The sequence below is a fragment of the Dama dama genome, chromosome 24 (genome assembly GCF_033118175.1).
Source record: "Dama dama isolate Ldn47 chromosome 24, ASM3311817v1, whole genome shotgun sequence".
NCBI lineage: Eukaryota > Metazoa > Chordata > Mammalia > Artiodactyla > Cervidae > Dama > Dama dama.
In genome coordinates this window covers 59,954,230-59,980,425 of record NC_083704.1, presented here as the reverse complement: position 1 = coordinate 59,980,425, position 26,196 = coordinate 59,954,230, and the positions used below count along the sequence as shown (strand labels likewise).

General features: G+C 51.8%; 1 protein-coding gene across 1 annotated transcript; it reads left to right on the top strand.

Moving 5' to 3' along the window:
- Positions 1 to 1,081: 1,081 nt before the first annotated feature.
- Positions 1,082 to 25,704, top strand: TRH (thyrotropin releasing hormone). Its single transcript, XM_061127786.1, has 6 exons — positions 1,082 to 1,373; positions 5,847 to 5,902; positions 22,383 to 22,486; positions 22,550 to 22,950; positions 23,933 to 24,148; positions 24,989 to 25,704. Exons 1-6 carry the CDS (start codon positions 1,082 to 1,084, stop codon positions 25,507 to 25,509), a joined length of 1,590 nt encoding a protein of 529 aa, XP_060983769.1. The 3' UTR covers positions 25,510 to 25,704.
- The last annotated feature ends 492 nt before the right edge of the window (positions 25,705 to 26,196 follow it).

Below are 26,196 nucleotides of genomic sequence, written 5' to 3'. Positions count from 1 at the left end.
CAGCCGGGGGGTGGGTGCCTCAGCCTGGGGAGGGGTGCTGGGTGGGGTACCCACAGCTTCTGGACAGGCAAGCTGTTCAGCCTCTCTGCGCCTCAGTCCCTTCACTTAGAAAACAGGGGTTGTAGCCTGTGTGGTGGTGATTGAGTCACTATGTCGTCTCCGACTCTTTGCGACTCCATGGACTGTAGCCCACCAGGCTCCTCTGTCTGTGGGATTTCCCAGGCAAGAATGCTGGAGTGGGTTGCCATTTCCTTTTCCAGGGGAATCTTACCAACCCAGGAGTCAAACCCCGGTCTCCTGCATTGCAGGTAGTCTGCATTGCATAGACTGTGTACATTAGGGAAAGGTGAGGATTAAAATAATTCACATTCTTAGAACCGTGCCTGATACACAGTAAGTTCTTGGGAAATGCTAGCGTATTGTTAATTATCTCCTGGGCCACGGTGGGCATGTCAGTCTCTGAGAAGCAGCAGGGCTCAGTCTCAGCTCAAAGACGGGCCCCTGCTCAGCCTTCTGGCTGATTTAAAAAAAAAAAAAAACCCTCAGACGACTTAATTCACCACAAACACGACTGCAGAATGAGCCCTTGGAGGTCATCCACTTCAGTCCTCTGGGACCATTTTGCAGATGGGGAAGCTGAGGCCCAGCCAGGAACTTACCCAAGTAATGCGTGGGAGGCAACACGGCAATCTTTCAGAGAGAGGTCTTAGAACAGACAGACTTGGGCTTGAAGCCCAGCTGGGTGGCCTTGGGTCAGTACCTCTGCCTCTCCGGGCTCCAAGTTTCCTATCTATTAGAGGAGTCTCCACTGTACTTATGGTTGAACATGAAATGCGCTCTCTAAATGCTTATTAAATGTCAGCTCCTGCGTCACACCAGCATTATCATGAAACATGTGGCACGTATGTGGCCCTCCTGGAAGGAGGGGGCCTTCCTAGCCCAGGAGACTCTGGGTCCAGGCAGGGTGGCGGGGTGGGGGTGTCAGCCCCTGCGCACAGACTCCAGTCTCAGCAGAGGCCCCGTCTGGCCTGGGCTGTGGTCCCACCCATCCTGGTGGCCTGTCAGTCACCTCGCCGGCGCCATGGAGCTGCTTAATTGCATAGATGGTGGTGCTGTCGCCAAGGCCTCATTCGTCAGAGCCGTGTGGTCTCAGCCGTGCTTGGCTGAGAAGTACATTCATTATGCAGACAGCTCTGATCGGGACTTCCAGAGGGACGGGCCGAGGAGGGAGGCGAACAGGCACGCTCCATTCTCGGGGCTCAGCAGGCCTCTCGTCCCGCGGCTGATTGACACGCGGGCCCACTCTGTGAAGGGTGCTGTCCTCAACGCTTCACAAATATCAGCTCAGAACAGCCCCACGAGGATGGTTATCGGTGAGGATGGTTACTGTGCCCGTCCCCATCTTGTAGATGCGTCATGAAGGACTGAAGCTGAAGCTCCAATCCTTTGGCCACCTGATGCAAAGAGCCGACTCATTAGAAAAGACCCTGATGTTGATGCTGGAGAAGGAAATGGCAACCCACTCCAGTATTCTTGCCTGGAGAAGCCCATGGACAAAGGAGCCTGGTGGGCTACAGTCCATGGGGTCTCAAAGAGGCAGACATGACTGAGCAACTAACACACAGATGTGCTGGGAAAGATTGAAGCAGGAGGAGAAGGGACGACAGAGGACGAGATGGTTTGATGGCATCACCGACTCAGTGGACGTGAGTCTGAGCAAACGGGGAGATGGTGAAGGACAGGGAAGCCTGGCGTGCTGCAGTCCGTGGGGTCACAGAGAGTTAGACACAACTTAGCGACTGAACAACAGCAACAGCCAAGGCCCAGAGAAGTGCAGTGACAACCCCAATTTCACTCAGATGGAAAGTGGGGCCAGTGGCTCCCGGGCGGGTGGCATCTCAATGACAAAGGTGTTGATAAGTGTGACATCACTAGTAGTTTCCAGGTACTGGGAGTTTGCAGGGGTCAGAGGCGGTGCTAAGCCCCTTTGTGAATGGCCTCTGAGATAAGGAAGAACAGCCCCTTTTATAAAAGGCCCCTGGAGGGTGGAGACGCTTGCCCCAGGCCATACAGCCATCCGGGAAACAGCTGCTTGGTCCTCTTCTTTCTTTTTGAAATATGTATTTTCTTTTTATTTATCTATTTGACTGAGCTGGGTCTTAGTTTCAACATGAAAGCTCATTAGATGTGGGATCTAGTTCCCTGGGCAGGGATCAAAGCCAGGGCCCCTGCATTGGGAGCAGAGTCTGAGCCACTGGGCCACCAGGGAAGTCCCTGCTTTGTCTTCTTAAACAAGGCAGTTCCGGTTCCCAGCCTGGGCCTTAACCACTGCTTCTGCTTGGGGGAGGTCCTGGCCCCTCTCTGAGCCCCAGTGTACTTTTAAAAAAAAACTTATTTATTTGACTGAGCAGGGTCTTAGTTGTGGCATGTGGGATCTAGTTCCCTGACTAGAGATCGAACCCGTGCCCCCTGCCTTGGGAGCAAGAAGTCTCAGCCACTAGACCACCAGGGAAGCCCCCTCAGTGCCTTTTTTAATCCATCAGTTCAGTTCAGTCACTCAGTTTTGTCTGACTCTTTGCAACCCCATGGACTGCAGCATGCCAGGCCTCCCTGTCCATCACCAACTCCCAGAGCTTACCCAAACTCAAGTCCATTGAGTTGGTGATGCCATCCAACCATCTCATCCTCTGTCCTCCCCTTCTCCTCCTGCCTTCAATCTTTAGGCATTAGGATCTTTTCCAATGAGTTAGTTCTTCGCATCAGGTAGCCAAATTATTGGAACTTCAGTTTCGGCCTCAGTCCTTCCAATGAATATTCAGAGTTGATTTCCTTTAGGATTGACAGGTTTGATCTCCTTGCAGTCCAAGGGACTCTCAAGAGTCTTCTCCAACACCACAGTTCAATTCTTTGGCGTTCAGCTTTCTTTATAGTCCAACTCTCACATCCATACATGATTACTGGAAAAACCATAGTTTTGACTATATGTACCTTTGTTGGCAAAATAATGTCTCTGGTTTTTAACATACTGCCTAGGTTGGTCATAGTTTTTCTTCCAAGGAGCAAGTGTCTTTTAATTTCATGGCTACAGTCACCATCTGCAGTGATTTTGGAGCCTAAGAAAATAAAGTCTGTCACTGTTTCCATTGCTTCCCCATCTGTTTGCCATAAAGTGATGGATGGGACGGGATGCCATGATCTTCATTTTTTGAATGTTGAGTTTTATGCCAGCCTTTTCAATCCATGAACAAGTCTTTACCAAGCTCCCTACACCAAACAACAACTAGACTGTGTTGGGGGATGGGGCAGGTACAGAAGACGGAGGGATCTCAAGTGTCTGCCCAGAGGGTGTCAGATACCCGCTTCCAGCCCCGTAGTTGTTTTATTGCTCAGTCGTGTCTGACTCTTTGCAACCCCATGGACGGCAGCATGCCAGGTGTCCCTGTCCTTCACTATCTCCTGGAGTTTACTCAAACTCATGTCCATTGAGTCAGTGATGCCATCCAACCATCTCATCCTCTGCTGCTCCCTTTTTCTCCTGCCCTCAATCTTTCCCAGCATCAGGGTCTTTTCCAATGAAAAGGTTCTTCGCATCAGGTGGCCAAAGTATTGGTGCTTCAGCTTCAGCATCAGTCCTTCCAGTGATTGGTTTGATCTCCTTGCTGTCCAAGGGACTTCTCGGGAGTCTCCAGCCCCGAAGATCCCTCAAACCAGCATTTCTCTGGGTGCAGACCACATGGATTGAATGGGACGTCCATAGGCTACAAGGAATCAGATTTTGCACTCTTTGCTCTTAATCAAAAAGCCTTAGGAAGAGAACACGTTCTCCACCCAAAGCCTCAAGAAGGTTATTTGAGACATTTAACAAATTAATATACAGTTTAACAAGTTTGAAAAGTCATACATGCACATGTTAAAACATTCAAACAGCACAGGAGGGTGAAGTAGGAACTTCAGCTCCTCACCCTCCACTCTGCCTCCCGGAACTGCCGCCTGGAGAAAACCACTTTCCTGATGATATTGATCACCTTCTTAGAGCCAAACACTCCCCTGGGCCCTGGGGACAGCAGGGAACCAGACACAGCCCCTGCAGAAACAAGGCCACAATGATCGTGGCTGTTAAGGTTTATTGAGTGCTTGCTTAGAGTGGCCAGGAAGGATCCTGATTCTTTTAACAGTGCCGTGATTGTGCCCCTTTAATAAAAGAGGAGAAGGGAGCATCTTCAAATCATGATTTCCTAGACTTTGTCTGAGTTCAGCCTGTATCTGAAGCACTTGGACTGGCCGTGCTCAAATGGAGGTTCCTGGGCTTACACTCACGTGCTTCTCAGAGTGGGGCTGAAGTGAAAAGTGAAGTGAAGTCGCTCAGTCGTGTCCGACTCTTTGTGACCTCATGGACTGCAGCCTCCCAGGCTCCTCCGTCCATGGGATTTTCCAGGCAAGAGTACTGGAGTGGGTTGCCATTTCCTTCTCTAGGGGGTCTTCCTGACTCAGGAATTGAACCTTGGTCTCCCACATTGCAGACAGACGCTTTACCCTCTAAGCCACCAGGGGTCTAGGAGCCTGCATTTTGCACACACACCCTGGGAGTCTCTGTTGTTGTTGAGTCGTGTCTGACTCTTTGTGACCCGATGGACTGTCTCTGTTGTTGGTGAGTCGTGTCTGACTCTTTGTGACCCGATGGACTGACTGCAGCATGCCAGGCTCCCCCGTCCTTCACCATCTCCTGGAGTCTGCTCAAACTCTTGTCCATCGAGTCGGTGATGCCGCCCCTTCTCCTTTTGCCTTCAATCTTTCCCAGCATCAGTTTTGAGGACCACTACCCCAGCTGCCCTGGGAGGTGGCAGGGTGAAGTGACAATTGAGGTGGTGGCATTCTGTAGAAGTGAGAAACCCTTGGTGCGGGGGTGCAGCCAGGGTGAAAGTGCAGAGGGGAGCGGGCTCACCTGCTGGGTTTCTCTGAAGCTGAGCTTCCTGCAGGTCTAACTGCTTCCATCCCAAGGCTTCCAGCCCCCCAAGTCTCTCCCCCTCCTTCCCGAGATGTGCAATTATTCCAGCCTCCCCAGGCAATCCCAGCTGCTTTTTTTTTTTTTTTCAATATCTTATTAGTCAAGCGGAACATTAATTAAATGTGAGAATAATAGGCCCAGAAATGAAAAAAAAATTATAAAGCCGAAGCAAGTCTGTTCACAGGGCTCTGGGGTAGCTGGGACCCTTAACTCTGTGACAGTGAGGAAGACTGTCACCCGGATGGTCCCACTCTGCCGGGTGACTCGAGATAGCACCTTTAGATGTGTATGGAGGGTGGGGGGAAGTGCATGGAGATGCTGAGTCCAGGGAGCCTTGGAAACCAGGATCTCCTTGGTCACCATGGGGCTTTGTGAGGGAAGGGCAGGACGTGGGCCACCACACAGGAATAAACTAGACCCTGTGGGAAAAGAAGTCCAGCTGCCTCTCTTCACTGCATCCTCCCACTCTGCTGGCTGAGCTCCTATTCATCCCTCAAGGCCCAACCCAAAAGACCCCACTTCCGGGAAGCAGAGCTAATCCTTGCATTTCCCCGGCTAGAAGCAGCTCTCTGTCACAGTTCAGGCTCCCATTCCCATGTCTGTCCCCCTTACAGTCCTCATAACAAGGCCTGGCCCTGAACAGATGTGGGTGAACAGGTATTTTGGCAAGACAAGCACCGGAGCTGGTCAGCTTTGCTTCCAAACTCCTCTTTTCAAATTAAGTTTTGTCCCGACATCCAGCCTGTTCTAAACAAGTAGACTGGAGTCGCGTGTACTGTCTGAAGTGACATTCAGGGTCCTTAGCGACCTCAGCCTCACTTCCTTTACTGGTTCTTCCTAGGCATGCTCTGGCCCAGCTACGTCCGAGTCACCTGGGGCACCCCCTGGACCTACCTGGTCAGAGGCTCAGGGAATTTGAGGAGTCCTAGTTTGCAGATAGCATCGGGCAGTGGGAAGAGGTGGTGATGCACAAAGTCGCCGGAAGCCAAAGAGCCCCACCTCTCCCCAACCCCCAGCCCCAACTCTCACCGCCACCCACTCAGCAGTTCTCCTTTGCCCAGCAGTACATTTATCTAAATGAAACACGGTGCTCCTAATGAAACAAGGAGAGTTATTACACACTCCGCTACCTCCCGGCAAAGCCTCTAATTGACTCAGCCACCCTGAGAAGGCACCGAGAATGGGGGTCTAGTCCACCCCCATCCTGCCAGAGGAAGGCACTCGGACACCAGAAGTCAGCTCAGCAAGGCCCACCTCCTTCATTCACCAAGGTCCTAGAGCTGGAATGCCCACCCACAGGATCTGCGGTGTGGGGAAGTCAAAGTGGCCCCGTGGAGAGAGTGAACCCTTTTCCAGCCTCCTTCCTTCCTGGCTTTGTGCTCAAACACTGCCATGACGGGGCAGCTGGGACCTTCCCCAGCAGCCCTGACCCACCAGCTTGAGGTCCCTCCTGGGTCACGTGTCACGATCGACCCCCGGCTTGGCTCCGTGAACCCTTGAACCCTCATGCCTTTTGCCCTTCCCGTCCCCTTTGGTAACTTACAAGGATCCCAGGAGCAGAAACTAACGCTTACTGAGCACTTCCTCTATGCTGGGCTTTGGATTCCTATCTGGATTGTCACTGCTGCAGCCCCTAGCTCCCACTCTTTCCAGCCTGGGGAGGGAATGGAAGAAACAAGATGTTTCTGTCTGGTTCTTTTGGGTCACTTGCTCTGGGCACCTGGCCACCCTGCTGCGAGGGAGCCCAGGGACCTTGGAAAGGCCACACGTAGGTTTTCCAGGCCACAGACCTGGCTGAGGTCCCAACCAACAGCCAGTATCAGCTGCTAACTGAGGGGACCTTCAAGGTACTTCCAGCCTCAGCCACTGTCTGACTGTAACAGCACAAGAGACCCTGAGTGGGAACCCCCCAGCTGAGCCCAGTCGGCCCTCAGACCTGTCCAGACAATAACTGACTGTTCTGTTATTCTGTCAGTTCTTCTTGCAAGCTACTAAACCTGGGGGTGATTCCTTAGACAACAATAGAAACCCGGGCACTGAGCAGTAGGGGTGGGGAGATTCTGAAATGATTAAGTTCCCACTTCTTAGTAGGGAGAGAACTTGTGATGGAAATGAGGTGTCAACCTAGAGAGTTAAAATGTTTGCCTATTCGGCTTCTAGACTTTCAGACACAGAAGTCATGACCTTCATGCCAGCTGTGTGACCTTGCGGAAGTCACTCTCCCTCTCTGAACTTCAGTCTTACGAAGGACGTGATGCACTTGGCACACTCACTCAGCTCTCCTGGTCTGCTGTCACCTCCACGGGATTGAGCGCCCTTCACATCTTCCCAGACTCCCTCCTTTTCCACTCTCAGGCCATGCTGCTCCTGGGGACACACGCACGCCCCTTCCTGCCTCCCTGGGTGCTGGAGTGAGCTGGGAGCCGGGCAATCGATGGCCAGCCCTGCCTGGATGAGTTCTCTGCTCATTAGAAGGGCCTGCTGCCTCTGCCTCCCTCCCTTCCCACTCAGCAGGGACCTGATTCAGGGCGGGAGTAAGACAGCTAGCAATCTGCTTCTGATCCCACCTGCTCAGAGTCGGAGAGTCTGCCCCCTGCACCAGAGTGGTACCTGAGTGGAGACCTAGGCCATTAATTTCACTCCTGAGAATTAAGCTAAAGACATATCTAAAACGTGAAGATATCCATTGCAGCATTACTTAGAATAACGAAGCCCTGGAAAGGACTTAAGTGCACATGAAGCGTGACCCTTCATCTCTAGGGCCTTAGACAGTGGAGCAGAAAGAGGCTGGGCTTTGGATTCAGATGGACCTGGGTTCGAATCCCACTCTGTGTGTCTCTGTGTGTCCCTGTTGAATGTTCCTGTGTGCCTGTCTTCATGTCTCCGTGTGTCCTTGTGTGTGTCTGAGTCTCTGTATTGGTCTCCACGTGTGTCCATCCGTGTGTGTTGAACATGAGACACTTTGTCCACCACCTTCCCCACACCCCGCCTGCCTGTCCATTCCATCCCATCTTAGGAGCTGGCAACCCTGACCTCTGTCTGCCTTGGACCAGCCCGGTGGCTGTGACCTGGCCCATCTCAGCGTTCTGCCCTCCCTCCCAGGCCCAGGGCAAGTGCCAGGACTTGGTAAATCCTGCTTGAAACCCCAGCCCCCACCATCCTGACAGCTGCAGCAAATCCGTTTGTGACTCTCTGAGTGTGAACTGAAAAATGACCGGCGGTAATTGTGAGTGGAGGGTGTCTCTCTCTGCGTGACTCCAGCCAGAATTTATTAAATGTTCTTCTGAAAATTTCTGTTCATTTCCCTACCTGTTGGACCCGAGAGGCTCATCAATCATGAGGCGCCTTGGGCGTGAAGAGCATCCGCAGAGCTCCCGCTCGACGTCCGGCCCTGCCCATCCCTGCAGAGGATGTCACAGTGTCCTACCCTCTTCCTCAAGCTGCATCCCTGCAGAGACCAAGCTTATCTTTCATCAGAGGGTAGTCATCACTGCGCTCCCCTCTCCGCGCCATGGAACACTGGCTGAGGCTGCAATTGGAAGATGGAGGGTTTGGGAGCATGGTGACAGAGAGGGGTCTCCAAGTCTATTACCAGCAGGGCATTCAGAGACCCCCTTCCCTGGGTCTCTCTATTTGACCATCCGGATCCACTGTCCATTTCCCCTCCCTGCTCCGTGCTTGTGGAGCAAGCCAGTCTTCAGGGCTCCCTGGGCCCCTGGTTCTCTTTTGGGTTTGGCCGATGGCGAGTCCCAGGGAAGATGAGAGGTGGGAGGAGAAAGAGGCTGCAGTGTTTAGCCCCCCGGCTCCTCTCTGGGTCGGGGGTCCCTGAACTGAGGGTTGCAGCTCCGGCCACGCCCCTCTCCACCCATCCCCTGCCTCCTCTGGGTTCTGGTGACCACTGCCTCCTCTCATCTCCCTTCAGGCTCGAAGGTGCTGACAGGGGTCCTTCACCTTTCTCAGGTGCTGCATGATACCTTGTACACTCTGCCCGTATTTTTATAAATATCCCCTTTATTGAATTATCCTCAAACTCTCCAGTTGGAAGATGCCATCTATTTCTTGGCCTGACTCTGACCAATACACTTTTGCTACCCAGACCACAAGCAGACACACGGTTGCTGTTTTAAATTTTTTTAAAAAATTAACTCTGTTTCCAATAATAAGTGCCCCCCAATTTTTTTAAAAACAAAAAAAAAAATTTAAAAAGACAAAAATTAACAACAAACAAACAAAAAATAGAGAGGGAAAAAAAAAGCCAGAAAACAAAACCAAAAACAGTGCCCGTTGGGGAAAAGTCAGATACTTTTCCAAGTACCTGCTCTGTTCCAAGCCAGCGTGATGCCAAGAACATTCCACATTCCCTCACATGACCCCCATGAGGAAGGTTTTACTTCCTTCAATGTAAAGATGAGGAACCTGTGGAATGGAGAGGTGACGATACCTGCCCCAGTCACAAGGCAAGGCCGTGTTGGGCTGAGGAATGGACTCTCCCAGTCCAGAGTGCTTTCTGAGGTCCCACCCACCTCCTCAGATGCCCTTGCTTATCTGAGCATCATTCTTCCTGTTCTGAATAGCTCTCTGGCCCCAAAACCAATAAAGGAAAATCTACCTGCTGCAGCCACTAGGCCCCCAGGATAGCCCTGGAGATGAGTTTAGCCTCAACCTTTGCCACGGCCAGATCGGGATGTTTGTGATGGAATGGTCTGGCTCACCTCTGCACCCCACTTGTGGGCTCAAGTGCAGAGAAGTCCTTCCTTATGATTTCTCCCCCAAGAATCCATGCCCTAGATCTGCACCCACAAATAACTCTTGGCTTAGTGCTGCTACAGGCATCGCCCTCACCTTGGCAAGGGCGAAGTGGGTCTGCAGGGAGGCGGTGAGTCTCCTGCATGCCCTCCTCTTCTCCAGCTGCACGAGGTGGCCCCTCCTGAGTGCCTGACCCTCTCTGCTCCGGCTTTTCTGATGTTACCCATTCTTCAGCACCCCAATCAGCCCCCTCCTCACACTTCATACTTGACTGGGCTTCTCCAGTCCACAGAGACATCTTCCACGGTGACACAGCTTCGGTGCTATACGTCTCGGCACATAAGTGTTCTTGAGCTGTTTATAGTGTTTTTTAAATCAATTAGTTGCTTAATTGACTGTCCTGGGTCTTTGTCGCTGCGTGCCGACTTTCTCCAGTTGCGGTGAGCAGGGGCTCCTCTCTAGTTGCGATGCGTGGGCCTCTCATTGCGGTGGCTTCTCTTGTTGCAGAGCACAGACTCTAGGGCGCAAGGGCTTCAGCAGTCGCATCGCAAGGGCTCCCTAGTGGCATGTGGGCTCCAGCGTGCAGGCTCAATGGTTGTGATACACCGGCTTAGTCGCCTCGCGGCATGTGGCATCGTTCCGGATCAGGGATTGAACCCGTGCCCCCCGCCTTTGCAGGTAGCTTCTTAACCACTAGACGGCCAGAGAAGCCCATTTAAACTATGTGCGTCTAGTCTCCCGGTTGCCCTGGGCGTGCACGGGTGCTCAGTCTCGCTCAGGCATGTCCGACTCTTTCTGTTGGCGAACACATCCACCCCAGGAAGGAGATGCCCCCTGCTGCTACAAAGACGGAGTGCCCATGCCCAGGACCCTCCCAGATATCTCCCTAGGTGTCTCCTCATCTCACTGTTCATCTGCATCCTTTGTGATATTCAGTCGCTCAGTCCTGTCCAGCCCTTTGTGACCCCAAGGACTGTAGCCCACCAGGCTCCTCTGTCCACAGGATTATCCTGGCACCAATACTGGAGTGGGTTGCCATTTCCTCCTCCAGGGGATCTTCCCGACCCAGGGATCGAACCTGGGTCTACTGAGGCTCCTGCCTTGGCAGGCAGATTCTTTACCCCTGAGCCACCTGGGAAGCTCTCCAGTTGACCTAGGAGCTCCATAAGGCAGGAAACCAATTTACCTCTATCTCACTCACTCACTTGCTCATTCATGGATTTATTCATTTATTCACTCGCTGACTCGTCCATTCACTCATTCACTCAATCACTTGAAGCATTAGTATCCTTAAAATTTTCTGGCCTCCTTTTGGCTACATACAGAGGAGGCCAGGAGAAACCATCCATCTTTTGAAAGTGCAGTTCACATATTGTCCATAGGGCCAAGCAGAGTCCCATGACCCTACGTCGGGTAAGGCCTTGCACTTGCTTTGTTCTCTCAGAGACTCCTGAGACTTCGGGTCACTTCCTCACAGGAATACTTCTCAGGTAGAATTGGAGTTACCTCTGAGAGGTGCAGAATAAGTAACAAAGAGGCTAGAGCTTGTGAACCAACAGGCAGAGCAAAGCTCCCTGCCCCTCACGGCCAGGGATATTTTCAACAACTGAGAGGCTGTGTACCATGTTAGTTAAGAGTCAATGATTTGGTTTTCCATCTAGTGACCTTGGGCAAATTGCCCAAACTTCTGGGTTTCAGCTTTTTCATCTGTAAAATGGGAATAACTATAATACTTACATCATTCAATTTTTATGAGGATGTAATGTAATAATGCATGGGAAAAATCCTTAGTATAAAGACTAGCCTGTAGTAATCAATTAGTTAGTTGAAAACTTTAAAAATTATTATTAGTGCTTAAGAATCATTTTCATCTTCATTTTATAGAAGGAAAACTGAGCTAGAGATGTTAAGTAGGGTACCTAATTCCCTCTCCCCTCCAGCAAGTCATTGGCTGAGCTGGTACTTGAATGTAGACCTATAGAGTTTGTGGCAGAAGCTAAGACAGGGGAATTTGCTCTGGTGTCACATGATTCTTCTTCCCTGCCCTGGGATCCCTTTATTTCTTTGAGTTTCATCTGTTAGTCATTACATTGCAAGTGACAGAAAGGACAGCAGAAACTGACTCAAACAGTGTATTAAAAAACAGAGACATCACTTTGCTGACAAAGGTCCATATAGTCAAAGCTATGGTTTTTCCAATAGTCATGTATGGATGTGAGGGTTGGACCATAAAGAAGGCTGAGCCCTAAAGAATTGATGCTTTTGAACTGTGGTGCTGGAGAAGATTCTTGAGAGTCTATTGAACAGCAAGGGGATCAAACCAGTCAATTCTAAAGGAAATCAAACCTGAATATTCATTGGAAGGACTGATGTTGACGCTGAAGCTCCAACACTTTGCCCATTTGATATGAAGAGCCGACTCATTGGAAAAGACCCTGATGCTGGGAAAGATTGAGGGCAGGAGGAGAAGAGGGCGACAGAGAATGAGAGGGTTAGATGGCATCATGGATATAAGTTTGGGCAAACTCCAGGAAACAGCGAAGGACAGGAAAACCTGGCATGCGGCAGTCCGTGGGTTCGCAGAGTCAGACACTACTTAGCAACTGAACAACAACAACCAGGAAAAAAAAAAGGAGGGATTTGGAGGGTCCAGGCAGCAATGACTTTCCAACCATGTTATCCCAGCACTGTCTTTACTACTGGTACAAGTGCCCCCCACAATTCCGGCATGTCTCCACCCAAGAGTCTAAGTCCCAGGAGAGAGTGGGTTTCATAGACCAAGCTTGGCCCACATGCCGGCTCCTTGTGCTGGGATGCGCTGGTGTGGCTGGTGGGCCATCAAGGCCACTCTGGATGGAGATAGGGCACCTCCCCAGGAGGAAAGATGGCTCTTTCTGCTTCAGTTCAGTCCAGTTCAGTTGCTCAGTCGTGTCCGACTCTTTGTGACCCCATAGACTGCAGCACGCCAGGCTTCCCTATCCATCACCAACGCCCGGAGCTTGCTCAAACTCATGTCCATTGAGCCGGTGATGCCATCCAACCATCTCAACCATGGCTCCTTCTGCTTCCCGGAGGTCAAAGGATGGATATAGGAGGCCAAAACACAATGGCATCCGGTCCAGATTCACAAGTGACTTCCCACTAGACAATAAAAAGAAACACTTGAACTCTTAGGAGGGACAGTGAGCCTTTCCTCGGACCAAACTAACTGGATGTCTCTGTCAGCACCTGCTGGGGTCCTCTTCCTCCATCTCTTGTCACCCTGACTCATGGCCCAACGTTAGCAGCAGATTAATACCTGCTCCCCTACTTGCAATATTCAGAATTCAGACTCCATATATTCCAAGGACAAGCTCTAATTAGCCCAGAACATTGGCATAGAGCCTGCTTGTGGCTGACAGCAAGATAAATATACCTAAATGGCCAAGGTGATTTGCGGTTGGTTTTCATTTTTCTCCTGTAATAAGAGGAGCGGTGGCAGGGGTGGGGGCTTGTTATCTCTGGCGGGCCTGATGGATGACGTGGTGTCTCCTCCACCGATGACTGTGGCTCACAGGCAGCCCACGGTTTATCACCCATCCCCGCCCCAACCCACCCAGAGCACTTCTGGACTCATCAGAGTCAGCGTATATCCTCCCGAGAGGATCCAAAGATAAGCTTTGTGATATTTAAAAAGTGGAGAGTCTCACTTTTCATGATGGGCCCTGAGACATCAGAGTCTGGGCTGATGGCCTGAGGTATGGATTCCTTTCTGTTAAAATAGAAAACTCCCTCTAATTTAGTGGGGAGAAGATGTAAGCAAAACATTGAAGAAAATTTTGCAAAAGAATTCTCCATATGCATCAACATCCTCACACTAGTTGTTTTCAACTGGGTACCTTCCCTTCCAGTGGGATAAAGTAGAAACTTTTATTTATTTTAATAAAGCATTTTATTATTTTTAAAATTTTATTTATTTATTTTTGTCTGCACTGGGTTTTCTCCATTTGTGGTGACTGGAGGTTGGTTTTGGGTTGTGGAGCACGGACTCTAGATAACCGGGCGTCTGTAACTTTGGTGCATGGGCTTAATTGCTCCCAAGGGAGGTGGGATCTTCCTCGGATCAGGGATCGAACCCATGTCCCCTGCCTTGGCAGGCAGATTCTTAACCAGGGGACCACCAGGGAAGTCCCAGTGGGCGAGTTTTAGAATAACACAAACCTGAGTTCAAAGCCAAGTTCCTCTATTTCCTGACTGTGTGACTCTGAGGAGGTCATTTTGCTTCTCCGAGCCTCGGTTTCTTTAAAGAGGCAGAATCATTTTGCCCTCATACGCCTGTGTGCGTTGAATGAGAAAAAAATCTGTGTGGGGCACCCAGGCATTGGTTGCTACACACAATCTCTTTCTGCTGTCCCTCTCCACATTCATCTCCTTCCTCAGCACCCACTGTGTGCTAAACTCCCTGAGAGGTGAACACATTATGTCCGCAAGGGAGTTCCTTCTGTTATAATAACATGTGTCAACTTACCGGGCTAGCTAGTAGAGTATGTGTGTGCAGTGTCTGCTCAGTTGCTCAGCCGTGTCTGACTTTTTGCATCCCCGTGGACTGTAGCCCACCAGGCTCCTCTGTCCATGGGATTCTCCAGGCAAGGATACTGGAGTGGGTCGCCATTTCTTACCCCAGGGGATCTTCCTCTGACCCAGGGATTGAACCCACATCTCTGCATTAGCAGGCGGGTTCTTTACCACTGGCGCCACCTGGGAAGCCTCAGATAGCAAAGAACAAAGAAGAAAAGAATTTACAGGTCAGTGTGGAAGGAGGCAATGAGAGTGGTCCATTCACTGAACCTACAGCCATGTGTCCTCACCAGATGGGGTCACCAGGGACTAACTGGACCCAAAGATGATCACAGACCCGGCCCCAAACTGAGCCACAGATAATGTGTGTGACACGGGTACCCCCTGACCTGTATCCCTGGGCACAAACGCACGTGCACACCACACAGACACAAACCGCACACACGTCCATACGCACGCTCAAGCTGCCTGCGTGATGCACAGCTGTGCCCCTGAACACTCTGCGTACACGCTCCACGTCACCTTCATGCATCGGACAACACTCTCCAGAGCCGCCCTCGTGAGTTCCGCTCCGCGGCCGGCTCTGCAGGTTGGCGGCGCCTCAGCCACCCTGGGCCCTCTTTGATCGCAGGCTCCATTCAGCCAGCTCCAGCAGAGTGGAAAATTGCTCTTTAGAAACAATCTGGGCCACACAGACCTGCAATTGGCCTCTCGGCATGAATGTAAGACCTCAGAGAGGCACAGGGCCTGGGCTGGTGGGGCTCAGGGCTTCAGCTCATCAATCAGCCTGGACCGGGAGCATAGAATCCTGGGCTGGCCCTGAACCCAGACAGGGGCACGACTCTGCTGGGCATCTCACAGGGCGTGGGAAGCCTCCCTGGGCATCAGCCATCTCCAGACCACGCTGCTCTGGCAAGGGGATGTCTCTGCTCAGGAAGGGAAGAAAAACAGGTCCTCGAACAGCTTGGGCTCATCTGTTTCCAGTCCTGCTTGTCCCGAGTACCCCCATCCTCCAGCCCGTCCACCCCCAGGAAGCCTTCCCTGATTGCTCTTGCCTTCGCGTCTCTCCTCACACACCCCCAAAGCTGCCCCCCACGTGGTTCATTCCTCCTTCTGGTAAATGTCTAGACTGCCTTGTGTGTGCCCAGAGATGACACTGCGGGGGGGCAGGGTGGGGCTACCTTTGTGCCCTCTCGGTTCAAAAGACGTCGGCCAGGCAACTCAGGGGCACGCACTCGTTCTGGGCTGAATGCATTCACTCGTGCCATCAGTCGTTCAATAACTCTTTACCAAGCGCCAGCTCTGGGCCAGAAACTGGATAAACAGCACGGAGCAAGCCGCTGTCCTCACGAAGCGAGGTTCTTCTGTAGGAGGCAGACAACAAACCAGGGACAAGGAAATAAACACCCGTCTGCGCTTCATGATAAAGGCTGGCAGGGAAGGGCGACGGCCACCTGTTTCAGCCAGGGTGGTCAGAGAGAGCCCCCTGGTAGGACCTTCCATCCCAAAATCTCCAAGTCTTGTCCAACAAACCTTCCATCCCTGACCCTATGGGCTGGATCTGTGGCCCCGCCCCAGGGCTTGGGAGCACTTGGTACCCTGCAGTGCAATCGATGTGGACAGGTTCTCCTCCCCTCCCGGACTGCTAACATCTGCAGAAGAGTGTTCTTTTCTGGATCCCTTCAGTGACCCTAAAACTCAACATGAATTTTGTTCAGGGAATGTTCATTAAACGAGCAAATAAAAGGAGAGATGGATTAATAAGCAAATAAATGAGTAAATAAATGATGTATGAACAAATGAGCATCTGCGGGAGGCTCTAAAGAATGTGTCCAATTATAAAGTCCACCCTTTCGACACCAGCTTCTTTTACGTATTAATGACCTAACCCTTGGCATACAGCAAGAATGCAGGATTCAACTCTGAGACTGCTTGAAAAAATGGAATAGTGAGTGCAGAGAGGCCAGTGGCGGTATATTATATTTCTGAAAGGTAGCTTTCACAATAAAAAAGAAGATGGGATTTTCCTTTTTACATCAATATGCCACTCATTTTAGAAAAAATATTTCCTTACTTAATACCTCCACATAAGGTGCTTAAGGGCTTCCCTGATAGCTCAGTTGGTGAAGAATCTGCCTGCAAGGCGGGAGCCCTGGGTTCACTGCCCCTGGAGAAGGGAAAGGCTACCCACTCCAGTATTCTGGCCTGGAGAATTCCATGGACTGTATAATCCATGGGGTCTCAAAGAATCAGACACGACCGAGCAACTTCTACTTTCTAGGTGCTTAAGGGGTTCAAACTTTCTGCATATTTAATATATATGTGTATGCATGTCTGCATTCATAGTTTCTGAATATGTTGTCTTAAAGTCTGTATGTAAAAAAAGAGAGAGAATAAATGGCCCACAGGTGGCAAGGGGTAAGGAAAGGGGCAAAGGCATGGAGGTGTGAAACTTCACAGCAGCGGTTCTGTGGTTTTGTGAGGAAGCTGGTTTGTGGCCGGGTGCAGCCAAGTAGCTGAGGAAGGCTGGCTGGTGCATGGTGGGAGCAGACTCGGGCTGAGCCCCGTGGGGCACCAATACCCTAGACGCAGGCAGAGTAGAGCGAGAACCCAAGAGGAGACAGTGGGCAGAAAGGGGTGAGAGAGATGGGAGATTTCACAAGGAACAAGGGTTCCATAGAAGCTCCTCACTGGCTTTGCTATTTCTCTTTGCCCGCGATGTACTCACAATTAACCAAGCAGACAGGGGGATGGTCTGAAAGGATAAATCAGATCAGAGTTCTTCCTGCTTTAAACCCTCTGTTGTGCCATTGCCTCGAGAACAAAATCCATACTCTTATTCTCTACCGCCAACAAGACCCCGGGAGATCTGATGCCTCCCCGCTTTCCTCTTATTGTCTATGACCCCCTCCCCATCCCACCACCGCTGTGTGCCCTGGGCTGGAACCATCCTTGACACTTGGATGTATGTTGGAAATCCTTGTTGAATAAAGAAATACATCTATGACTGAATTAACAACTGAAAAGTTTACAGTGAACTCATGATCAATAAAGTCATTGATCAGTTGAGTCAAAAATCTCCAATGGAATCTGACTGGGGAAATTTTCAGAGTGAGTTTCTATGGAGAAAAGGCAGACGCTCAAAGGACTCTTCTTCCTGAAATTTTTTGAGAACATTTTTATGATCTTGGGAAAGAGAGGGCGCTTGTTATGTATTATTATTTCTATTAAAGCTGAATACAAAGGAAAGGACTGAATATTTTATTTTATTTTTTTATTTTATTTTTTTTAGGACTGAATATTTTAGAAGTACCATTTGCTATAATTAAAAAGCCACCATGTGGATATAGAAACCACTAGGGGAAGCTGGGAACCGTTATGGGAAGCTGGGAAAAGGGTACCTATGACCTCTTTGTATTATTTCTTACAATTGCATGTGAATCTACAATTATCTCAAAAATAAAAATTTATTAAACACTGAAAAAAAATTAACAGGTAGGCTAGGCAGACCTTCTGCAGCTTAGGGTTGATAAAGACTCTACAATATCTGAGTGGCATCTCTGAACATGGAACAGAGGGCTTTGAGAGAGGAGGTTAGAGGAGCTCAGGGAAGGCAGGATCTGGAAATCAGAACTTTCCCAGGGTCTCAAGAGCTCTCTGGAGAAGGCAATGGCACCCCACTCCAGTACTCTTGCCTGGAAAATCCCATGGACAGAGGAGCCTGGTAGGCTGCAGTCCATGGGGTTGTGAAGAGTCAGACACGACTGAGCGACTTCACTTTCACTTTTCACTTTCATGCGTTGGAGAAGGAAATGGCAACCCACTCCAGTGTTCTTGCCTGGAGAATCCCAGGGACGGGGGAGCCTGGTGGGCTACCGTCTATGGGGTCGCACAGAGTCGGACACGACTGACGCGACTTAGCAGCAAGAGCCCTCAGGCAGGAAGATGTATGTGTGTGTATGTTGGGGTGGGTGGGGGTGGCAGTCATGGGTACTAGGAGTTAGAAATAGTGTCCAAGCCTCACCATTAAATTATCTCATTATTCTTTTTCAAAAGCAAAGCTGTCTTAATCTGATAAGCAACTACAGTCTCAAAATCAAGCAGATTTCTATCATCAGGTGGGGAAAAAAAAGCAAGTTAGAAAAATATATGCAATATAATGACTGGACTCCTAGCTCCATGAGAGAGAGAAGAAACCTGACTTGTTATCCTGCTGGGTCCCTGTTTTAAAATATAAGTTTGATCATTATTCAGGCATGGTGAGACCAGTAGATGGGGAGACGAGTGGGAGTGAGTCACAGCTCCTAAGAGGAGGACAGATCACACCATGCAGGCCACAAAGGGAAGCACCAGCATCCACCTGGTGGCAGGCAGGCAGGCAGAGGGAGCAGGGAGTGGGGGGGAATGGGTAAGAACCTCTATTGTGGTTTCTCAGGAAGGAATAGGCACAGTGGGGTAGGCAGCTTTAGAACTGGCAAGTTTGAATAATTCCAGTAAACTCTGGGGCATCCGGACTGTTCCTAGTTGCCTGGTACCTGACCCTGGCTGATTACGGCTCTGGGTTAGTTAGTTTGTATATGAAAGGTGCTCTCATGGGAGTTTTTTACTATCTCTAGGAACTGGCTACCCTGGGAGGGTCAGGGTCTCCAGTCAGCAAGACCCCAGAGGTCAAAGCATCAAAAACACTTCATGAATATAGTGCCCAAGTTCTTGATCAGATCCTAGTAGCTACTAAGGACTCAGTGGATATTTCCTGAAAGAAGGAAAGAAGAGATGGAAGGAAGGGACAGAGTTGGCTTGCTGAGGACATCTCAGATGCCTTTACCATCCTGTCTGGTCCCTTGGGCTATATGGGAACCTCCATCCCATGTCCCAACCATCCAGAAACTCTCCACCTAACAAGCAACTCAGACCCCAGATTACAGAAATGGGTTCACCAGGGAGCGATGATCCCCCTTGCCCCTGGGAGGGAATCTCTTAGACTCAGACAAGATTCTGTTTTTTTTTTTTTTTTTTATTGCTTGTGGGTTTGTGGACAGGGAACCTGGTCCCATCACTTCAAGGCAAATAGATGGGGAAACAATGCAAACAGTGACAGACTTTATATTTTTGGGCTCCAAAATCACTGCAGATGGTGATTATAGCCATGAAATTAAAAGACGTTTGCTCCTTGGAAAAAAAGTTATGACCAACCTAGATAACATATTAAAAAGCAAAGACATTACTTTGCCAGCAAAGGTCCATCTAGTCAAAGCTATGGTTTTTCCAGTAGTCATGTATGGATGTGAGAGTTGGACTATAAAGAAAGCTGAGCTCCGAAGAATTGATGCTTTTGAACTGTGGTGTTGGAGAAGACTCTTGAGAGTCCCTTGGAGTGCAAGGAGATCCAACCAGTCCATCCTAAAAGAAATCAGTCTTGAATATTCATTGGAAGGTTGGATGAGGAAGCTGAAACTCCAATACTTTGGCCATCTAATGGGAACAACTGACTCATCTGAAAAAAGCCTGATGCTGGGTAAGATTGAAGGCAGGAGGAGAAGGGGACGACAGAGGATGAGATGGTTGGATGGTATCATCGACTCAATGGACATGAGTTGGGGTAAACTCTGGGAGTTGGTGACGGACAGGGAGGCCTGACGTGCTGCGGTCCATGGGGTTGCAAAGAGTTGAACACAACTGAGCGACTGAACTGAACTTGTCGACAGGGAATCCTGCCCAGAGGAAAAAATCCAAATACCTCTAAGGGCTGCAAGTGAAAGAAAGCCCCCACCTGACCTCCCCTTCTTCAACCCCCAGCTCCCTGGCTCTGTTCTCTTTCATCCCTCGGGAGGGAGTCTCTGAAGACGAGAACCACAGTTCCTCTTCTGCACCATCACACAGATGTGAAAATTGTTCTCTGCTCTGCTTTGTTCACTTAACAACACATCCTGGAGCTTACTGCATACCGGCTGAGTGACCTAGCACCTGTAGCTCCAGATGGGCCTCAGTCGATTCAAGCAGACCTCTCCTGATTGACAGACAACCAGGTTGTTTCCGGTTCTGGCCTCTGTAAACCATGCTGCCCTGAATATCCTGTGTATGTCATTCATATGCAGGTGTGGGTGTCTATAGTATCTATTCTGGGAAATGGGATTGTCTTGTGGAAGGTGCATACTGCGTGCTAAGTTGCCCCAGTCGTGTCTGACTCTTTGCAACCCCATGGACTGTAGCCCGCAGGTTCCTCTGTCCATGGGATCCTCCAGGCAAGAATCCTGGACTGGGTTGTCATGCCCTCCTCCAGGGGGGTCTTCCCCACCTAGGGATCAAACCCGAATCTCTTACATCTCCTGCATTGGCTGACAGGTTCTTTACTCTTAGCGCCACCTGTGAAGCCTTGGGGAAGGTACATGTGCATTAGATTTTCAGGTTGCCACCCAGAGAGAAGGTATTGATTTCCACCTCCACTACTATATATGAAAGGTAACAGGTCTAGGTGTCTGTCTGATTTAATGCTTAGCTAGGATGGCAGTTCTTCTAATCCTGGGGTCTGGTTGGGAGATCAAGTCTGGAATTTCAGATTTGTAATCCACCCCCATCCAACATCTGACCCTGGGGACACAAAGTGTGTCTGGGAGATGGGAAGGTGGTCAGGTTACCTCTCCAGGCCTCAGTATCTTCATCTAAGAATGAGGAGCCAACTATAGCTGATGATCTAAAAGTTCCCTTCCATCTCTAGTCTTTCTGCCTCTCCAAGTCTCTATGTCCCTGTAAAGTGGGACTAATAGTCCGTATCTCATTTATCTTGTGATGTAGGGCTGATGTAAAAGTGATGTAGGGAAGCAATGAGGTGGTGGACATGCCTGGAAAGTTAGATGCTCTGCCAAGGAAAGGAGTAACAACTAACACTCTCGGATTCCCCTTGCCAAACCACCAGCATGGCCTGAGACATACAACAGGTACTCCGAGTTTTAGCCTGAAGAACAATTGTTTGGGGAGGCAGAATAATGTTCAGACTGTCCAGAGGCAGGAGAATCTTCACTGATGTTGTTCCCTCTGCCTAAAATGTGGTTCCCTCTAAGCATGCCTGGCACACTTCTATATCTCCAGAGGGACCATGGAGCCTGGCATACTGTGCGTGCCCATTAACTGTTTCACTGTGGAGGCTGTTCCCAGGACTAGTGTGACAACGCTCTCCTCCAAGGCATCATCTGACTTCGGGGACTGCTTGGTGCACAAGCTCCATGGGATCTTTGCTTTTCTCCTCCCTCTATCCCTTCACTTCCTTTGCCTGGGGTATGTAGATTCAAAAAAAAACTTCCTATCCAGGGGTCACAAACTCCAATGTCCCTTCTCCATGACAGCACAACACATTGGGAAGACAGTAGAAATTGGTGGAGGGTGTGGTGACCCGGGGCAGCTGTTGTCAGGAGGAAATGCAAGCCCACTTTTTTCCCTAGAGATTTTCAAGAGACGCTGTAAATCCACAATTTCCCTGAGTTCTCCTGGCTGTAAAACTTTGGTTACTCAAGAGTTTTTTCCAAAACACTGTGGGAATCAAACAAAACCCACCATGAACTAGTGGCAGCCTGTGCGCGCTCAGCGGTGTCTGACTCTTTGCGACCCGGTGGACTGTAGCCTCCCAGACTCTATGGCCATGGGATTTCCCAGGCAAGGACACTGGAGTGGGTAGCCATTTCCTACGCCAGGGGATCTTCCCGCCCCAGGGATCGAACCGGTGTCTCTTGCATCGGCAGGTGGGTTCTTTTATCACTAGCGCCGCCTGGGAAGACCAACAGGCCAGTTCAGTTCAATTCAGTCGCTCAGTCGTGTCCGACTCTTTGCAACCCCATGGGCTGCAGGACGCCAGACTTCCCTGTCCATCACCAACTCCCGGAGTTTACTCAAACTCATGTCCATCACAGTTTTGAAATTTTAGAAACTGCGGCCCTCCCTCACTGTAGGGATGAGAAAATTGGGCCCAGAGAGGGGGAGACATTTTCTAGAGGCGACACAGTCAAGATCAGAGCCCAGGTCCACTCGCCCACTTTCCTCCTCTCTCGGTCTCTCCCTTACTCCCCCTCCCTCTCCCCCGCAGCCCCCAACTCCTCCCCCCATCTTGACTGTCTCTGCGTCTTTCAGTCTCTCTGGCGTGTGTCTGCCCTGTGTCTCTGCCTCCATCTCCACCTCCGATTCTGTACTGTGCGCATCTCTGCGATTCTCTCAGCATCTCTGCCTTTGTCCCCTACCCGGGTGTTCTCTTAGACATCAGACCTTCGAAGCTGGATGCAGAAACCACCCCCCTCCAGCATCCCATTCTGTGGCTCGTGCCTCCTCCCCCCACTCCTCCGCCCGCCGCCCCCGCCGCCCCCGCCCCAGATTTCCGGCGGAGCAGGCGGGCAGGCGGGCAGGCGGGCCGGCGGGCGGGGTACCCACGGGGCCCGCTGCCGTCAGCGTCCCTTCCCGGCGGCCGCGACCCCTCCGCGCTGACCTCACCCGCGCCGCCGCCTCGCGCAGATATAAGCAGCGGCCCCGCGGCGAGGAGGGCAACCGGCGCACCGGGTCCTACCAGCGCTCCTCGACTCTTGACCCGCCGGCCCCAGACCCCGAATCTCCGGATCGGAGCCCAGGATCCCGGACCGGTCCGCGGAGCTCGTGCCAGGCAGGTAACCACTCTCGGTCCCTTCTCCCCGCGGGCGGCGTCCGGGGCCCGGGAAAGGGGGGCGCTTTGCCCTGCCTCCAATGCGCCCCGCGGAGAGCGGCGGCTTTGGAGCTCGGAGCGCGCCCGGGAGGGGTGCTGCGCTTGCACCCCCGGGTCTTCCACGGCGTGGGCACAGGGCTGGCGGTCCCTCCGGCGTGCACGTCCGGGCTTCTGGAGCCGCGCATCGCGGGGAGGTTCGCATCCCACCGCTGCCGGGCTTCCCCAAGCTGCAGGTCCGCGCCAGGATGCCGAGGGCCGCGCTGGGCAGTCAGGGCACCGGCGGGAGAGCCTGGAAGTTAGAATTCGAATCCGGACCTTACAGACAGGATGTTCACGGTGGCAACCGACCTCAGTCTGAGAATCTCAGTCTCGGAGCTAGAAATAGGATTTTAGCCTATTGAAATTAGCCTCTTAGAGTTTGATTCCTAGCCTGGCCCTAGAATCTTAGCGTTAGAAATAGAGTCAGGGTTGCAATCAGAACGCAGTAGAAGGCGTGTTGGAATAAAACCGTTGCTTTGGGAACCTTGGGGGAGAATTTTAGCCTGCGACGCTGCAGGTTAGCATCCTGGCCATTGGGCCCACGCTGCAATCTTGGTGGTTACACTCCTGGAAAGTCATTTCCAGGAGTGGCATTCAGAAGCGGTGGTGGAGATGGGGTCCTGTGGCTTCCTGACTCTCACAGGTAGACCTGGGGGCGGGCAGGCTGTCCAAGCATCCTTAGGGCTGAGGACACCCAGGACTCAAGGCAGATCCTCCAGCTGACCTTGCCCTAACGTGGCAGATGGTCCTGCTCCAGGGAGGGTATTTGAACAGGTGATACCCCTGCAACTCCCCCCTACCCCCGCCCCACCTCGGGTATCCCGGGGGATAGAAAAGGGAGCCATAGAGCAGGCTGGGAGGGGAGCGCAGCGGTGTACCTATGTTCTCGTCCTGTCTCCCTACCCTAGACACCAAGATGCCTGGCCCCTGGTTTCTGTTAGCCATGGCTTTGACCTTGACCCTGACGGGTGTCCCCGGAAGCTGTGCACAGCTGGATGTGGCCCAGCAAGAGGTGGACCTGTCCGAGCAACAGGGCCTGGAAGACCTCCTGCGGCAGGCGGAGCGCCTCCTCCTCCTCCGGGAAGACCTCCAGCAACTACGAGACCAGGATGACAGCGTATCTGGTGAGGGCTGGGACTGTGTGGGGCTGCGGGTTGAGAGAAGGACGCCGGCTAGAGAGGGTTAAGGGAAACCCGGCCACAGAGGAGGGAGCTTCTTAGTCATTCAGCCTCTTGCCTTTCAGAAACTCCCCCTGGCCACACCTTCGGCAGGTGGCGAGTTGACTGCTTCCTGGAATCAGATTCCTTTTCCATCTCAGTTCTGGGAATATTTCAGAGAGCAGACCTTCGGTGGGAAAGAGTCTGTGCCAGGGAGAGAGAGTTTCTTTGTGTGTTACAGTGTGAATTACTAGGCACCTGTTCATACTAGGCACTGGAATGCCAGGCACCCTTCTAAGTACTTCAAACACCTTGTAGCAGGATTTGATCTTCCTAAGCGTCAGATCCTAAATCTGTGTGCAGTGCAGAAGACCCAGGCTCAATCCCTGGGTCAGGAAGATCCCCTGGAGAAGGAAATAGCAACCCACTCCAGTATTCTTGCCTGGAGAATTCTGTGGAGAGAGGGCTACGGTAGTCCATGGGGTCTCAAAGAGTCGGACACAACTTAGCGACTAAACCACCAAGCCTCAGATAGGTACTGTTATTACCCTTCCACACCCCATTTTACTCAGAAGGAAAATGAGGCTCAAAGAAGTTGAGTAGCTTATGGTCACACAGCTAGGGAGTGGAACCAAAGGCCATGCCCTTGACCACCCGTGTGAGTGTGCCTGGGTCTGTGAGGCCTGAGAGGCAGGTGCGAGGCCATGAATCTGGGTGAATGCTGTGGGAATCTGTCTTGCCTGAAGGAAGGCTGGAGGGGGCATCCGGGGGTCACGGGGTCCCTCACTGGCCTCTTTCCTTCCCCAGAGCCCCAGATCTTTCAACCCGATTGGTTCTCCAAGCGTCAGCATCCTGGCAAAAGGGAGGAGGAGGCAGACGAGGGAGTGGAAGGAGAAGGGGAAGAAGGAGGGGCCGCGGGACTCCGCAAACGGCAGCACCCCGGCCGGAGGGACGACGTGGCGGCTTGGGCGGTGGACGCGGGTCAGCAGAAGCGGCAGCATCCCGGCCGGCGCGCCTCCTGGCTTGGGTACGCTGTCGCCAAGAGGCAGCACCCAGGCAGACGACTGGTGGACTCCAAGGCCCAAAGGAGCTGGGAGGAGGCAGGGGAGGACGGAGACGAGGACGAGGATGGACAGCTGTTGCCCGAGAAACGCCAGCATCCCGGAAAGAGGGCCCTGGGGAGCCCGTGCGGACCCCGGGGACCCTGCGGCCAAGCCAGCCTTCTGCTGGGCCTCCTCGATGACCTGAGCCGGGGGCAGGGGGCTGAAGAGAAGCGGCAGCACCCTGGGCGGCGAGCAGCCTGGGCCAGTGAGCCCTTGGAGGAGTGAGCCCCGTTGCCTGTAAACTCAGTTTGTGGCCTAGGAGCGTCTTGAGCCCTGTGCACCCTACCCCCTGTGACCCCCCTTTTCCCCTCCTTAGATGCCTGACCATACTCCCGAGCCCCCCAGTTTACACACACGTCAAACCCTTGGCCTTGCCTGCCTACATCAGGGATGTGAGAAAGCCAGCCGATGAGTTCAAACCCTGTGTCACCCCACTCGGCATCTCTGGCCAGGCGACAGACCCCAGAGTCCCTCTCCCCCCACCCCTGCAGGCCTGCTCCCCTCCCTAGCCCTAAGATGAGCGTGTGTCTTCTAAGGGATCCCCAGAGAGGAATAGGGTGCCATTGATGTGAGCAACCAGTGAGGGTGGGTGGGGTTGAAGCCAGCATGTTCAGATCCGGCTTCCAGCCCTTGCCATGTGCCAGGATTTGCCATGTATAAACTTCGCCCCCGGCACTAGGATCTCGTTCTCTTCTTGGGCATCCTTTTGTGGGTGGGAAGAGCCTGTCCCCACAGCTGAGTTCCGCTTGGGAGAAACATTGTAGGTGGTGCTGTGCTGTGAGGTGGCCACGGGAATAAACAGGTGTAGGAGCTTGTAAACGTCACCCTGGAAGTCACAGCTCGTATGTATCCTTCTAGGCACCTCTCTCCTATCCGTGTTAATAAAACCTGCATCTGGATAATGTTGGTGGT